Genomic DNA, 17,231 nt, shown 5'->3' on the forward strand with positions numbered 1-17,231 from the left:
CCTTTCCGATTGTTTGGGGCATCCGGAGAAAAGCTTGTCCGGAGAAGACAAGGTGAGCGCTACCATCAGTCCTGTGTCATGCCAACAGTAAAGCATCCTGAGACCATTAATGTGTGGGGTTGCTTCTCAGCCAAGGGAGTGGGCTCACTCACACTTTTGCCTAAGAACACAGCACTGAATAAAGAACGGTACCAACACATCCTTCGAGAGCAACTTCTTCCAACCATCCAGGAACAGTTTGGTGCAGAACAATGCCTTTTCCAGCGTGATGGAGCACCTTGCCATAAGGCAAAAGTTATAACTAAGTGGCTCAGGGAACAAAACATCGACATTTTGGGTCCATGGCCAGGAAACTCCCCAGACCGTAATCCCATTGAGATATTGTGGTCAATCCTCAAATGGCGGTTGGACAAACAAAAACAAAACAAATTCTAACAAATTCCAAGCATTGATTATACAAGAAGGGGCTGCCATCAGTCAGGATGTGGCCCAGAAGTTAGTTGACAGCATGCCAGGGTGGATTGTAGAGGTCTTGAAAAAGAAGGGTCAACGCTGCAAATTGACCCTTTGCATCAACTTCATGTAATTGTCAATAAAAGCCTTTGACACTTATGAAATGCTTATAATTATAATTCAGTATTCCATAGTAACATCTGACAAACATTTCTAAAGACACTGAAGCAGCAAACTTTGTGGAAATTAATATTTGTGTCATTCTCAAAACTTTTGGCCACGACTGTAGCATGTTGATTTGTTATTATGCATGCCTGCATCCTAGGAATAGGGGAGTGTGTACTTGTGTTTTGCCCTGCATGCTCGTGCTCAAATAATTTTGATGCACTATGAGAGGTAGGTATTCTTTTTCTGTTATCTTCAGAAAAGTAAGATTCATTTAAGCACAAAGTCATACAGTTTTTTTGTTCATGAATAATGTTGTATATTTAGACTTTGTGACTTAGACTTTAATTGTACTTTTTTAGGATGATATTAACATTCTGAATTCAACATGAGGTTACTAGCTAGCTAAGGTATTGTATGTGTGAACGATGCCTTGCTCCTCGACTGATCCCTGTCTTTTCTATTGTGCGTCTATGTTGCAGAAAGTGGCTACAATTGGCATAACATTTTTGTGCTCTACAAATGTTTTGTATTTTATTTTGGATGCAGAGAGAGAATTCTGATTCATTGAACAACCTGGTCTCCAAAGTCCACTTCTATAGTCTCAATCAATCACACACAAAGTAGAGCTACAGCTGTGCAGTACGGCACCAGTGACCTGGATTCATCGTTGATCGACGTTAGCTCAATCACGGCGGCGCTTCTGCTTTAGAGACTCTTTACATCATTGAGGTACTCCTGCCGCATTGTGGCATAGAGCGGAACCGCAGTCTATTTTCTTTCCTGTTTAATATTTTTTCTGAAAACAATGTCTTGAGAATGCTGTTTATGGTTAACTAACATAGAAGTATGTTCACCAACATACATTTTAACATAACAGCGGTTTAGTGACATGGCATCTTATAATGGTGATGATGAACCCAAATTCACTGCCGGGAGGTGGAGGTTTTTATCATACCCTGATTAAACTACTTTAGAGCGTGTAGGTGCAGTAGGTTCCCCCATGTTTTGCTCCAAACAAAGTTCTGATGAAAGCCCTTCATCTAGTGTTAATCAAAATGCCCCTGTAGATGGTCTAGCTGAGCTGGTCACTCAGCTAGCCCGGGAAACAGGGAGCTCCATTAGGGGAAAAATACAGTGGTAGGTCCAGCACTCATGAGCCACCAGTAAGTACAGAGAAGATAAGTGATCATCACTCGGAGTCCGCAGGATATGTAGACCTCAGTAAAATGAAGTTCATTATGCAATCAGACATAAAGGAACCTCCTACACATAGAGGAGATGGTACAGACAAATGCTCCATTCATGAATGGGAGGAGCTGATGAGAATATACTTGAGGAGGAAGGATGTCCTGTTGGGGAACAATTCGGATGAGATGATTAGTCGATTATCTGGCAAAGAAAAAGACATGGTAAAGATACATTTACACAATGTGACAACTGTTGATCTTAAAGAGAAGCTAGAGATTGTATTTGACATTCTGAAACAGACTTTCAGCGAATTGGCCTCTTCATGCATGCCTTTAGCTGATTTGTACAATACTAAACCTGAACCCGGAGAGGCTGTTATGGAGTATTGGATTCGATTGAACAAGGCCGTAGATGTCGCTGACGAGGGCCTTAAGAGACAAGGTAAGAAGAGTGACAGCACCAACTCAGATGTCGTCATGATGTTTGTAACACTGCCCTGACCCCAAACTGTCAGCAGTATTCCAATACAAGTCTGCTGAGAAATGAACTGCAAGTGAAGTACAGGAGAGAATCTATGAACCCCAGGCAACTCCATGTGAAGGCGGGGCCAATGCAGGTGCGTGCAGTGACACTTCTCTCACCGCCAAACAAGATGTGCAGAGTGCAAGTATCGAGAGGCTCATTCACCTGCTTGAACGTACCTCAGAGAAGAGCATACCACCTGTTATGGTTTCACACACGCCCTTCAGGCTTAGGAAATTCAGGGTTTGTGGATCAACAGATTACTCCACTGTGATTTACCCTAGACATGAGAACTTGTGCTTCTGGTGCTTTTCCCCTGATCATTGGAAGTCAAATTGTCTAAAAAAGGGGGAACGCTATGCCAATTCTGGCGGTGAGAGACGCCCAACACAGCAGCAGAGAAACCCACCACAGCAGCAACCGTTCAACTGACACGCCCACAGGTGAAGGGGGGGAATGTGGGTGTTCAACTGTCTGCCTCCAAGAAATAATTTGATGATCTCGAGAAAACATATGAGATGTTGTGCTCTGATCTGAAAGAAGGAGAGAAAATTGTTATGTTAGGTTCACAAGAGGCTGAGGCTTTTTCAGATTTGTTTTAAAGCTTGTACATGGGAATGTGCTGCTTAAGGGCATGCTTGACACTGGATCTATGGCCTGTACATTGAGTGAACATGCAGAGCAGAGACTATTGGAAACAGGTGCCCTTCCTCAGCATTATCAGCCTCCTACAGAGTTAGTGTTAGTGGGTTGTGGGGGGGAAGAAGACCTCATCAAAGTGTTTCTATGACTTGGAGATGTAAATCTATGGGATTGATGTTAAAGTGCCACCCTGGTTGTTCCTGGACAGCGGGATGATCTCATCCTGGGATCGAATGTCATTAAGCATCTATTGCGTGAGGGGCACGGACGAATACTGGAAGCTAGTCAACAACATGGATGGCCAGACTCACTCAACAGTGTGTGGGCAGTTTCTATAGATGATGACAAGTGTCACAAGATGGAAGGGACAGGACGTTGATGGCAAGATTGGGACCATGAAGCTTACTCAAGCTGTGACTCTTTTTCCCAAGACTGAACACTTAGTTTGGGGTAAACTTCCTAAAAAATGTGGCATTGTCTCCAGGCAGCACTGTAATAGTCGAGCCTACCAGGTCAAAGGTCATGCCCAGAAACATACTTGTGGGTAGAGTTATTATGCCCATGTGAGGACATGGCTGGGCCCCTTTAAAGGTAGTAAACTGTTCCGATAAACATCTCACTCTAAGACGTAACATGAAGCTGAACGATGTGTCTACATGCTTGGCTGGTGAGGATGCAACAATCTTCCAGGGCCTTCACGGCAGGTTGCCTAGTGGTTAGAGTGTTGGGCCAGTAACCGAAAGGTTGCTGGATCGAATCCCAGAGCTGACAAGGTAAAAATCTGTTATTCTGCCCCTGAGCAAGGCAGTTAACCTACTGTTCCCTGGGCGCCAAAGACGTGGATGTTGATTATGGCAACCCCCACACCTCTCTGATTCAGAGGGGTTGGGTTAAATGCTGAAGACACATTCAGGTGAATGCATTCAGTTGTACAACTGACTAGGTATCCCCCTTTCCCTTTCCCTTCATGAGGTGGGTAAAACCGCAATGGAACAGAAGCAGGATGACAATGGCTGCCACAACCTGAAACAAAGACTGTCTGATCTAGGATTAGGAGACATAGACATTGATGGATGCCAAGTGACTGACCAGATGAATGAGAAGCTTGTGAATACCATCACAGAATATGAAACATCTTCTCAAGACATAATCTGGACTGTGGAGAAGCCAGGGGTTATGTTCACCGTATCCACCTGGTTGATGACAGACCCTTCCGCCTACCATTCAGAAGGGTTCTGCCTGCTCATTACCTGAAGCTGAGGAAGGCGTTAACGGATATGGAGGAAGTAGGCCTTATACGCAAGTCGGTTAGTGAGTATGTCTCCCCTTTAGTCATGGTATGGAAGGAAGATGGGAGTCTGAGGTTAGGCACTGACTTCAGGTGGATGAATGCACGAACGGTGAAGGACGCTCATCCCCTTCCTCATCAAGCAGATTTTCTCACAGCCCTTGGTGGCAGTGCATTTTTCAGCCCCATGGACTTGACCCTCAGGATTTTATAACATCCCAGTTCATGTGAGGACAAGAAGTACACAGCCTTTACCACACCAATGGGACTTTATGAGTACAATCGCATGCCACAAGGTCTGTGTAACAGCCCGGCCTCTTTCATGAGAATGATGTTAAGTATATTTGGGGACCTACATTTCTCCAATCTCCTTTGTTACCTAGATGACTTGTTGGTCTTTGCATCCACCGAGGAACTGGCTCTGCAGCGACTTGAAGTTGTGTTTAGCCATCTAAGTACCAACACCCTCAAACTAGCACCCAAGAAATGCCACTTCCTACGAAGAACAGTGAAATTCCTTGGACAAATCATTAAAAAGGACGGTGTGTCAGTGGACTCCGAGATTTTTTTTATTTCACCTTTATTTAACCAGGTAGGCTAGTCGAGAACAAGTTCTCATTTACAACTGCGACCTGGCCAAGATAAAGCAAAGCAGTGCAACACAAACAACAACACAAAGTTACACATGGAATTATCAAAACATACAGTCAATAACACAATAGAAAAAAGTCTATATACAGTGTGTGCAAATGAGGTAAGATAAGGGAGGTAAAGCAATGAATAAGCCATAGTGGCGAAATAATTACAATTTAGCAATTAAACACTGGAGTGATAGAGACTGGAGTGATAGATGTGCAGAAGATGAATGTGCAAGTAGAGATACTGGGGTGCAAAGGAGCAACAACAAAAAAAGAACAGTATGGGGATGAGGTAGTTGGATGGGATATTTACAGATGGGCTATGTACAGGTGCAGTGATCTGTGAGCTGCTCTGACAGCTGGTGCTTAAAGTTAGTGAGGGAGATATGAGTCTCCAGCTTCAGTGATTTTTGTAATTTGTTCCAGTCATTGGCAGCAAAGAACTGGAAGGAAAGGTGGCCAAACAAGGAATTGGCTTTGGAGGTGACCAGTGAAATAAACCTGCTGGAGCGCGTGCTATGATTGGGTGCTGCTACGGTGACCAGTGAGCTGAGATAAGGCAGGGCTTTCCTTAGCAAAGACTTGTAGATGACCTGGAGCCAGTGGGTTTTGCGACGAATATGAAGCGAGGGCCAGCCAACAAGAGCATACAGGTCGCAGTGGTGGGTAGTATATGGGGCTTTGGTGACAAAGCGGGTGGCACTGTGATAGACTGCATCCAATTTGCTGAGTAGAGTGTTGAAGGCTATTTTGTAAATTACATTGTTGAAGTCAAGGATCGATAGGATAGTCAGTTTTACGAGGTTATGTTTGGCAGCATGAGTGTAGGATGCTTTGTTGAGAAATAGGAAGCCGATTCTAGATTTCATTTTGGATTGGAGATGCTTAATGTGAGTCTGGAAGGAGTTTACAGTCTAACCAGACACTTAGGAATTTGTAGATGTCCACATATTCTAAGTCAGAACCGTCCAGAGTAGTGATGCTGGATGGGCGGGCAGGTGCTGGTAGCGATCAGTTGAAGAGCATGCATTTAGTTTTACTTGCATTTAAGAGTAGTTGGAGGCCACGGAAGAAGAGTTGTATGGCATTGAAGCTCGTCTGGGGGTTAGTTAACACAGTGTCCAAAGAAGAGCCAGAAGTATACAGAATGGTATCGTCTGCGTAGAGGTGGATCAAAAAATCACCAGCAGCAAGAGCGACATCATTTATGTATACAGAGAAAAGAGTCAGCCCGATAATTGAACCCTGTGGCATCCCAATAGAGACTGCCAGAGGTCCGGACAACAGGCCCTCCGATTTAACACACTGAACTCTGTCTGAGAAGTAGTTGGTGAACCAGGCGAGGCAGTCATTTGAGAAACCAAGGCTGTTGGGTAGGATAGATATAGGTTTGTAGCAGTTTGGGTCTAGAGTGTCTCTCCCTTTGAAGAGGGGGATGACCGCGGCAGCTTTTCAATCTTTGGGGATCTCAGACGATATGAAAGAGAGGTTGAACAGGCTAGTAATATGGGTTGCAACAATTTCGGCTGATAATTTTAGAAAGAGAGGGTCCAGATTGTCTAGTCCTGCTGATTTGTAGGGGTCCAGATTTTGCAGCTCTTTCAGATCATCAGCTCTCTGGATTTTGGTGAAAGAGAAATTGGGGGGTTGGGCAAGTTGCTGTGGGGGGTGCAGGGCTGTTGACCAGGGTAGGGGTGGAAAGCATGGCCAGCCGTAGAGAAATGCTTATTGAAATTCTTTATCGGTGGTGACAGTGTTTCCTAGCCTCAGTGCAGTGGGCAGCTGGGAGGAGGTGCTCTATTCTCCATGGACTTTACAGTGTCCCAGAACTTTTTGGAGTTTGTGCTGCAGGATGCAAATTTCTGTTTGAAAAATCTAGGCTTTGCTTTCCTAACGGCCTGTGTATATTGGTTCCTAACTTCCCATAAAATGTGCATATCGCGGGGGCTATTCGATTCTAATGCAGTACGCCACAGGATGTTTTTGTGCTGGTCAAGGCCAGTCAGGTCTGGAGTGAACCAAGGGCTTATTTAAGATTGACACTTATTTAAGATTGTGAGGAAAGCACTTTTAAAGAATAACCAGGCATCTTCTACTGACGGAATTAGGTTAATATCCTTCCAGGATACCCGGGCCAGGTCGATTAGAAAGGCCTGCTCGCTGAAGTGTTTTAGGGAGCGTTTGACAGTGATGAGGGGTGGTCGTTTGACCGCAGACCCATTAAGGACACAAGCAATGAGGCAGTGATCGCTAAGATCCTGGTTGAAGACAGCAGAGGTGTATTTGGAGGGAAGGATGGTTAGGATGATATCTATGAGGGTGCCCGTGTTTACAGATTTGGGGTGGAAAAGGTGAAGGCCATTGCCAAGATGAGCCAAGCTCAGCTGATGGAGGTAGACGGATGCACTCCATCTGCTCGGAGGCTGAAATCCATCTTGGTTATGTTATCCATCTTGGTTATATATTACCAGTGCTTAATTCCTGACTGTTCCCCCATAGCGAAGCCTTTGTATGCACTCATCGGGGGTCAAAAGAGAAGAGGAAGAGATGGGAAGAAGAAAGGTGTGTTAAACAGTGTTATTTTTTGGAAGCTGACGCCTTTGGATTGGACTGAGGAGTGTGTCGTTGCATTCTAGAAGCTAAAGGATGCTCTTCTGAATTGTGTTGTGCTGGCTCACCCTGATTTTGAGAGGTCGTTCATTCTGTTCACTGACGCCTCTTTGGATGGTCTCGGGGCTGTGGTTTGTCAAGTGCCTGAAGGCATTCGCGAGCAAGACCCTGAGTAAGTCGCAGAGAAGGTATCTGGCACACAGACTTGAATTTCTAGCCCTGAAATGGAGCGTGTGTGAGAAATTCAGTCACTGGCTTAAGGGGCACGAGTTCACTGTCTGGACAGATAGTAACCCGTTAACGTACATCATGACAAAACCCAAGCTGGACGCTTGTGAGCAAAGATGGGTTGCCAAGCTGGCAGCATACAACTTCAATTTGAAGCGTATCCCAGGGAGCATGAATACAGTAGCAGATACATTGAGCCGCGACCCCTTCGCAGGGACTGTCACGCAGAGACTGATGAGGGAGTCCTACCAAGCACTTCTGTCTGAGGCTGTTGGGACGCTGAATGATGATGTTCAAGATGCCTTCCTGTGGGCTTCTTATCCACAGGAGTTAACTTCCTTGACCACTGCTGAAGTGAAGGCCATATGTCAGCTCCATATCGACTGGGAATGTTCAACAGAGATGCAAGCAATCCAGCTTGGTTCCAACATCCAACAGCTGCTTTCTCCTGGTATTGACACTTTGCCTGAACTCTCGTATGAGGAACTTTGGGATCTCCAGCTGCAAGACTCTGTGATTTCCAAGGCCATTCCTTTCATCTTCAATAAGAAACGGCCCACCAGACAGGACCGATATGCTGTTTCTTCTAAAGTGTTGTTGCTGATGAAGCAGTGGGACCGCTTGATCCTAAGAGAGGGAGTTCTGTATCGTGTCATTAAGGAGAGTCACACAAACCGGAGAAAGTTCCAGTATGTCTAACCAACGGTGTTGAGACTCAAAGCAATGACCATCATTCACAACCTTGCAGGACATCAAGGCCAAGCTAAAACTCTAGCCCTGGCCAGACAGAGGTTTTTCTGGCCTGCAATAGAGAGAGACATCAAGGAGTGTGTACACTGCTGCCAGAGATGCGTTCTAGCAAAGACTCCATGGTTGGGAGTACGACAAGCAGGTTAGAGGCATCAGTTTGTCCATGTGGGATAGTGTCCTCATCGCCAACAAGGGTGAAAGGGGCAGCCGCAAGTTGGCTGACAAGTGGAATGCTGAGATTTTCAGTGACTTCAGTCAATCCACAAACTCACATGTACAGAATCTAAGACCACGACGGCAGAGAGGTGGTGGTTCATAGAAATCTACTGCTGCAGGTGAACTTCCTGCCATTTGAAATCGATGATTCAGAGCACTTCAATGACAGTGATGCTGCAGGATCTTCCATCAATGTAGATGCAGGAGAGGCCATGCACTCCGGTGATAGACTGGACAGGGAGGACATGGAGGACTCTGGGGAGGAAAGTGCATCTTGGATGGCGGAGGATTCAAGCAATTACTCCGAGCTCTGGACATCGGATGGAAAGACAGAACCTCCCTGAGGAAAATGACTTGGGAAGCACCCCTGAGATCCTGGAGCTGATTCCTTCAAATCTTCTTCTGATCACTGATCTAAGGCCAGAACCACTATTAGTCACCATGGCCCCTAGCCCAGTTCACTGTAATGCACCTGATAAAAGCAGCCCAGTGGCAGGTCGCACAAGGGCAGGGAGGGTAGTTAAACCAGTCAAGAGACAAATTGAGTCAATCCCCCAGAAGGTGCATGTTTAACATAGTACAGAATGACAGTTTTTTTCTCTTTACGGCTAAGGTACATATAGTGTAAGAGGCACTGTGCATTTAGGGGCAGTTGAAGGCCTGACCAACCTTCACTTGCCTTGAACCCTATGGGTAACTTTGAGCTGAATTCAGAATTATGCCTTGAGCTTGGTAGTTTTCCACGTTTGGTGAAATTCAGGAGGGGTGAATTTAACAGTTGTTAAAATACTTTGTGAATTTCACCAGGTTCATATATTAATATAGCATGTTGATTTGTTATTATGCATGCCTGCATCCTGGGAATAGGGGAGTGTGTACTTGTGTTTTGCCCTGCATGCTCGTTCTCAAATAGTTTTGATGCACTATGAGAGGTAGGCACTCTTTTTCTGTTATCTTCAGAAAAGTAAGATTCCTTTAAGCACAGTCATACACCGTTTTTTTGTTCATGAATGTTATATATTTAGACTTTAATTGTACTTTTTAGGATGATATTAACATTCTGAATTCAACATGTGGTTACTAGCTAGCTAAGGTATTGTATGTGTGAATGATGCCTTGCTCCTCGACTGATCCCAGTCCCTTGTATTGTGCATCTATGTTGTAGAAAGAGGCGACAATTGGCAGAACATTTTCATGCTCTACAAATGTTTTGTCTTTTCTTTTGGATACAAAGAGAATTCTAATTCATCAATACAGCCTGATCTCTGAAGTCCACGTCTATAGTCTCAATCACACAATGCAGAGGTACAGTACAGCACCGGTTACTTACAGTTGAAGTCGGAAGTTTACATACACTTAGGTTGGAGTCATTAAAACTCGTTTTTCAACCACTCTACAAATTTCTTGTTAACAAACTATATTTTTGGCAAGTCGGTTAGGACATCTACTTCGTGCATGACACAAGTAATTTTTCCAACAATTGTTTACATACAGATTATTATCACAATTCCAGTGGGTCAGAAGTTTCCATACACTAAGTTAACTGTGCCCTTAAACAGCTTGGAAAATCCAGAAAATTATGTCATGGCTTTAGAGGCTTCTGATAGGCTAATTGACATCATTTGAATCAATTGGAGGTGTACCTGTGGATGTATTTCAAGGCCTGCCTTCAAACTCAGTGCCTATTTGCTTGACATCATGGGAAAATCAAAAGAAATCAGTCAAGACCTCAGGAAAGAAATTGTAGAGCTCCACAAGTCTGGTTCATCCTTGGGAGCAACTTCCAAATGCCTGAAGGTACCACGTTCATCTGTACAAACAATAGTACGCAAGTATAAACACCATTGGACCACGCAGCCGTCATACTGCTCAGGAAGGAGACGCGTACTGTCTCCTAGAGATTAATGTACTTTGGTGCGAAAAGTGCAAATCAATCCCAGAACAACAGCAAAGGACCTTGTGAAGATGCTGGAGGAAACAGGTACAAAAGTATGTATATCCACAGTAAAACGAGTCCTATATCGAGATAACCTGAAAGGCCGCTCAGCAAGGAAGAAGCCATTGCTCCAAAACCACCATAAAAAAGCCAGACTACAGTTTGCAACTGCACATGGGGAAAAATATCGTACTTTTTGGAGAAATGAGCTCTGGTCTCATGAAACAAACATAGAACCGTTCGGCCATAATGACCATCGTTGTTGGGAGGAAAAAGGGGGATGCTTGCAAGGCGAAGAACACCATCATAACCGTGAAGCACGGGGGTGGCAGCATCATGTTGTGGGGGTGCTTTGCTGCAGGAGGGACTGGTGCACTTCACAAAATAGATGGCATCATGAGGCAGGAAAATTATGCGGATATATTGAAGCAACCTCTCAAGACATCAGTCAGGAAGTTGAAGCTTGGTCGCAAATGGGTCTTCCAAATGGACAATGACCCCAAGCATACTTCCAAAGTTGTGGCAAAATGGCTTAAGGACAACAAAGTCAAGTTATTGGGGTGGCCATCACAAAGCTCTGACCTAAATCCTATAGAAAATTTGTGGGCAGAATTGAAAAAGCGTGTGCGAGCAAGGGGGCCTACAAACCTGACTCAGTTACACCAGCTGTCAGGAGGAATGGGCCAAAATTCACACAACGTATTGTGGGAAGCTTGTGGAAGGCTACCCGAAACATTAGTTTAAACAATTTAGAAGTTAAACAATTTAAAGGCAATGCTACCAAATACTAATTGAGTGTATGTAAACTTCTGACCCACAGGGAATGTGATGAAATAAAAGCTGAAATAAATCACTCTATTATTCTGACATTTCACATTCTTAAAATAAAATGGTGATCCTAAACTAAGACAGTGAGATTTTACTAGGATTAATGTCAGGAATTGTGAAAAAATGAGTTTAAATGTATTTGGCTAAGGTGTATGTAAACTTCCCACTTCAACTGTATATACAGTACCAGTCAAAAGTTTGGACACCTACTCATTCCAGGGTTTCTTTATGTTTGCTAATTTTCTACATTGTAAAGCAGTGAAGACAAACTATGAAAAATCACACATGGAATCATGTAACAAGTGTTAAACAAAAAGTAGATTTTATATTTAACTTTCTTCAAAGTAGCCACCCTTTGCCTTGATGACAGCTTTGGCATTCTTTCAACTAGCTTCATGAAGTAGTCACCTGGAATGCATTTAAATTAACAGGTGTGCCTTAAGGAGGAAAGAAATTCCAGAAATGAACTTAATGTATTTGAGCCAATCAGATGTGTTGTGACAAGGTCGGCATACAGAAGATAGCCCTATTTGGTAAAAGACCAAGTCCATATCATGTCAAGAACAGCTCAAAAAAGCAAAGACAAACGGCAGTCCATCATTACTTTAAGACATGAAGGTCAATCTGGAAAATGTAGAACTTTGAAAGTTAAGTGCAGTCGCAAAAACTATCAAGCGCTTTGATGAAACTGGCTCATGAAGACCGCCACAAGAAAATACCTAAGACCCAGTTAGTTACCTTTGCTGCAGATTATAAATTCATTAGTTACCTGCCTCAGAAATTTCAGCCCAAATAAATGCTTCACAATGAGAATGTGTTAACTGACTTGCCTAGTTAAATAAAAATAGTCCCACTAAGCGCAAACCAGATGAGAGGGGATGGTGTATTGCTGCAGAATGCTGTGGTAGCCATGCTGGTTAAGTGTGCCTTGTTCTACATAAATCACTGACAGTGTCACCAGCAAAGCACCATCTCCTCCATGTTTTAGTGGGAACTACATATACGGAGATTATCCGTTCACCTACTTCACGTCTCACAAAGACATGGTGGTTGGAACAAACTATCATTTGTTTTTCAACAGGACAATGACCCAACACGCCTCCAGGCTGTGTAAGGGCTTAGATCAAGGAGAGTGATGGAGTGCTGCATCAGCCTGGCCTCCACAATCAGCCAACCTTAACCCAATTGAGATGGTTTGGGATGAGTTGGACCGCAGAGTGAAGGAAAAGCAGCCAACAAGTACTCAGCATATGTGGGATCTCCTTCAAGACTGTTGGAAAAGCATTCCAGGTGAAGCTGGTTGAGAGAATAGTGTGCAAAGCTGTCATCAAGGCAGTGTGGCTACTTTGAAGAATCGGAAATATAAAAACACTTTTGGTTACATGATTCCATACGTGTTATTTCATAGTTTTGATGTCTTCACTATTATTCTACAATGTAGAAAAAAGTAAAAATAAAGAAAAACCCTTGAATGAGCAGGGGTGTCCAAACTTTTGACTGGTACTCTGTGTGTGTATATATATATATATATTTTTCCCCTAGAAAGACTTGGAACAAATAGAAAACACACTGAAGAACCAGACAAAACGGCTGTTTGGAATTAACCTTTTATTGAGTGAAAAACTCAAAGCACATTTACAGACGACGCCCACGACGACCTCCCTTTCTTCGGGTGCTGTCTGATGGAATAGGGGTGACATCCTCTGCAAGGAGAGAGAGCATTGGTGGTCTTCACATGCATTAACAGAATTGTACATCGAATCCCAGATTCATTGACATCCCCATTTGTAATTAATATGGTCTTTAGGGCATTGGAACAGAGCAACTCGCTAATGATACATCACGCTGAATAAGTGTGTCTGCTAAATGACAACTGTAAAAATACCATGGCTGTGACTACATCATGTGAGAGTATAGCGTAAACTGTAATGTAAATATGTAAATTACACAGCCTCCTTGTTCAGGAGACTCCCAAGAAAACAGGCCAAGAGAAGAGTTGAATTGTTTCACATGTAGTATTCAAAGACCAGCAAAAAATGTATTTCCTCTGTATATCCTCTGGAAAACATCATACAACCAATAGATTTCACTATTGACGCATTAAATATGCACAAGCATGGTACAGTGTTTCCCAACCCTCTCCTTGATTAGTTGACTCAACCACATCAGTGCAGGGGCTATAACTAACATGTGGACAGGACCATCCATTGGTCCAAGGCGAGGGGTGAGAAACATTGGTATATCAAATAAATTATTCTCCCAACAGGACGGCTGAGCTAAAGCTTACCGATGCGTCCGATTTTCATGCCAGAACGAGCCAGGGCACGGAGAGCAGACTGTGCTCCTGGTCCAGGGGTCTTGGTTCTGAAAGGAAAATGTTCAGTTACACAGAAGACAAATCTAATGTGTAGTCGACTAGAGAGATCCAGTTCCACAACTCAGAAGACTTAGCAAAATATAGACTGCACTCCTAAATGTATTGTTCTATTTACAGTGGTAACAAGAATAGTAGTCAAAAGGAAACAATGTGGCCTACCAAAACTATTTAGCTACATCGAGCACTGTGCAACCCCATGGATGTACAAAAGACAAATTCTGACGGAGCAATAATAGGTTGCGCTTCAGCGAACAGAGGGAGGGATTCATTACCTGTTACCGCCAGTGGCCCTCAGCTTAATATGCAGGGCAGTGATTCCCAGCTCCTTGCACCTCTGTGCCACATCCTGGGCGGCCAACATGGCAGCGTAGGGGGAGGATTCGTCTCTGTCGGCCTTTACCTTCATACCACCAGTCACACGGCAGATAGTTTCCCTGGAGGGTACCGGGACACGTTTAGGGCAAAGCATTTGAAATCAACACTGAACACTGCACAGACAATAATGTGATGACATCGATTGCTGTAAGAAGCATGCAGGTTGATTGATAATGTATCAGGTCACTTGAATATTTTCCAAAGCCGAGCATGCACAGTTCCAATGCCTCCAGTACTTACTTGCCGGAGAGGTCAGTGACATGAACGAAGGTGTCATTGAAGGATGCAAAGATGTGGCAGACTCCAAAGACATTCTCGCCTTCGGCAACCTGAGGTCCCAGGGCGATGACCTGTTCTTCCTTCTTTTCTTTACCCTTGCGAGGTGCCATAGCTGCAAAGGAATACACGTCGGTCAGCATTTAGTTTAAGCGTCAGTTACCAATCCTGGCACTAGCAAGTGACCGGATTGGGGCGAGGCAGGAAGTAACGTTTCCATATCTATATCTAGCAAACTGGCTAGATCCTGACTCCTGGTAGGGGATGGATACATTACTAGACAACTTCACCACAAGATGCGTTTGAATTGCTGTATTTAAAAAGTGTCACTCACTAGTTATGTGCACAATGAGAATAATTAGCAAAATGTCAACCATTATTGCAACTGGCCTATAACTACTAGCTAACGTTATATACAAGCAGTGGTGGGGAATGTACTCACTCAATTGTCATACTTGAGTAAAAGTAAAGATAACTTAATAGAAAAGAACTCAAGGTAATACTAGAGTAAAAGTATTTGGCATCAAAAGTTAATGGAATTGCTAAAATGTACCAAAAGTAACAGTATAAACCATTTAACATTCCTTATAGTAAGCAAACCAGACGGCACAATGTTCTTGTTTTTATTTTTGGATAGCCAGGGGCACACCAACAATTTACAAACTAAGCATTTGTGTTTTTAGTCCGCCAGATCAGAGGCAGTAGGGATGTTCTCTTGATAAGTGTGTGAATTGGACCATGTTCCTATCAAAATGTAACGAGTACTTTTGGGTGTCAGGGAAAATGTATGGAGTAAAAAGTAAATTATTTTCTTTAGGAAAGTAGTGAAGTTAAAGTATGCAAAATATTATCAAGGTACAGATACCTCCCAAAAACGACTTACGTAGTACTTTAAAGCTTTTGTACTTACGAACTTTACACCAGTGTATACAAGTGTCACATGGCAACACACGCCAGTGGAGTGGCGTTAACGTCAACTAACTTTTTGTTAACTACCAGACACCAGAATGTATAACACGACAATGCGTGCTTGTCACAACAATGTAAAGACTAAAAACTACAGTGGCACATAGTTTACCTGGTTAGCACGGTCCAACCAACGCGACAGCAAGCTAGCTACAATAGCTAACCGTTAGCGCACCATGAGCAAGCTACACTCCACCCCACATGACACTCCGGTACAATTAAAGACATAGATACCACTTCCCAGCAGCAAAAAATGCACACGAGTGAAGACATTCGGCACAATATGGTTAACATAACTAGTTACACATGAACCCCACTCAATGTGCTTCAGAAAACTACATTTTCAGGCCTTGCGGTGATGAAAATCGCTTCTTCCAGCCTACACTAAAGTAGTCTATTCCATAAACTTCGTCCTATTTTCGAACAAATTGCACATTTTCCTTAGCTATAAACGCTTACTTTATCGAATACAAGGACAAGGGGCAATATATACTTTAAGGGATTGAGGATTCATTTGGATAACAAATCTGCGATAATTTACCTGTGTGTGTCTCTAGTAATGCCGAAACAGAAAAGGAAAGAACTTTCGCAACCGGGTTGAAAGTTACCCCCCGGAAGTGGATCTTGCTCTTTACTGCCTCTTAGCGGTTTGTATGTACACAGCACGCAATCAGTTTGGAAAGGATCGGCCTTTATTTTTTTTACAGGTAAACAGCATCATTTTCAACTTGTGAAATTCTGCTATTTCAACCAAGAAAATATATAATCAATATATATAATGCTATTTTGTCCTGTCATATTCCATGCCAAATTATACAATTTGTTTCACTACATTAAAGAATCCAATGCCACATGTCAAAATCCTCGAAAATCCTCTAACTGTTTACAAAGTCCTTAGACCTAGATATTTGTTTAGAGAAAATAATAAACGGACTTAATTCATGAATTCCTTACTTTACTTATTCCTGCAATGTATTTTGAAGATTCTGGATCCAAGCATGCATGTTTTTCAAAGGGTTGACTATTTTTGTGGGTAATAATGATGACCATTGCCTTTTTAGTCTTTAGAGACATTCCATTTTCATTGAGTAACTTATTCAAAAGGCTTGAGTCATATTATATCTTTAGAAATGATATATAGCTGCAACCACATCTGTTACAAGCACATCTGCCACAGACAAGCACACCTGATTCAACTAGTCAAGTCATGGAATGTTTCCTCAGAAGTATAATCTATTGGCTTATCCCTCCTGGTGACCTGGATGGAATTATGTTGTCCTTCCATAACCCATTGCAAGTCCCACCCAGTTGGCTACTTCAAAATGGTGAAAGTCCTCAATGGCACTGCCCATGCTTAAACAAGTTTTTGGGCAGTAGAGTCCTTCATCTATCTCTATGGCTGAGTTGAATCACCCAAGAGACTACCATCTAAGATTCACATCAAAGTTTATTTGTTGTGTACAAAGATTTGCAGATGTTATTGCAGGTGCAGCGAAATGCTTGTGTTTCTAGCTCCAGCAGTGCAGTAATACCTAGCAAAAAAATTAAATAAATAAATACACACATAACACAGAAAAAAAAAAATTAAGTAATATCAGAACGAGCATTGTCAGAGACCAGAATATAAATATATATACATATAATGGTGTGTAAAGACAGTAAGGCCAGTATATGAATAGAAAACGTGTGTATAGCAGTAGTTATATAAGATGAGTCGTGACTAGAATACAGTAAATACATATAAAGTGGGCAATACAGAATGTAAACATT

General features: G+C 42.9%; 1 protein-coding gene across 1 annotated transcript; it reads right to left on the reverse strand.

Annotated features, from left to right (window-relative positions):
* Positions 1–13,060: 13,060 nt before the first annotated feature.
* Positions 13,061–16,107, reverse strand: LOC129863522 (40S ribosomal protein S14). The gene is made up of 5 exons (XM_055935570.1): positions 16,003–16,107; positions 14,460–14,610; positions 14,117–14,278; positions 13,755–13,831; positions 13,061–13,170 (listed from the first exon to the last, which is right to left on the reverse strand). The coding sequence occupies exons 2-5, from the start codon at positions 14,606–14,608 to the stop codon at positions 13,103–13,105; spliced, it is 456 nt and encodes a 151-aa protein (XP_055791545.1). The 5' UTR covers positions 14,609–14,610; positions 16,003–16,107; the 3' UTR covers positions 13,061–13,102.
* Positions 16,108–17,231: the final 1,124 nt, after the last annotated feature.

Source organism: Salvelinus fontinalis, chromosome 10 (assembly GCF_029448725.1).
Source record: "Salvelinus fontinalis isolate EN_2023a chromosome 10, ASM2944872v1, whole genome shotgun sequence".
NCBI lineage: Eukaryota > Metazoa > Chordata > Actinopteri > Salmoniformes > Salmonidae > Salvelinus > Salvelinus fontinalis.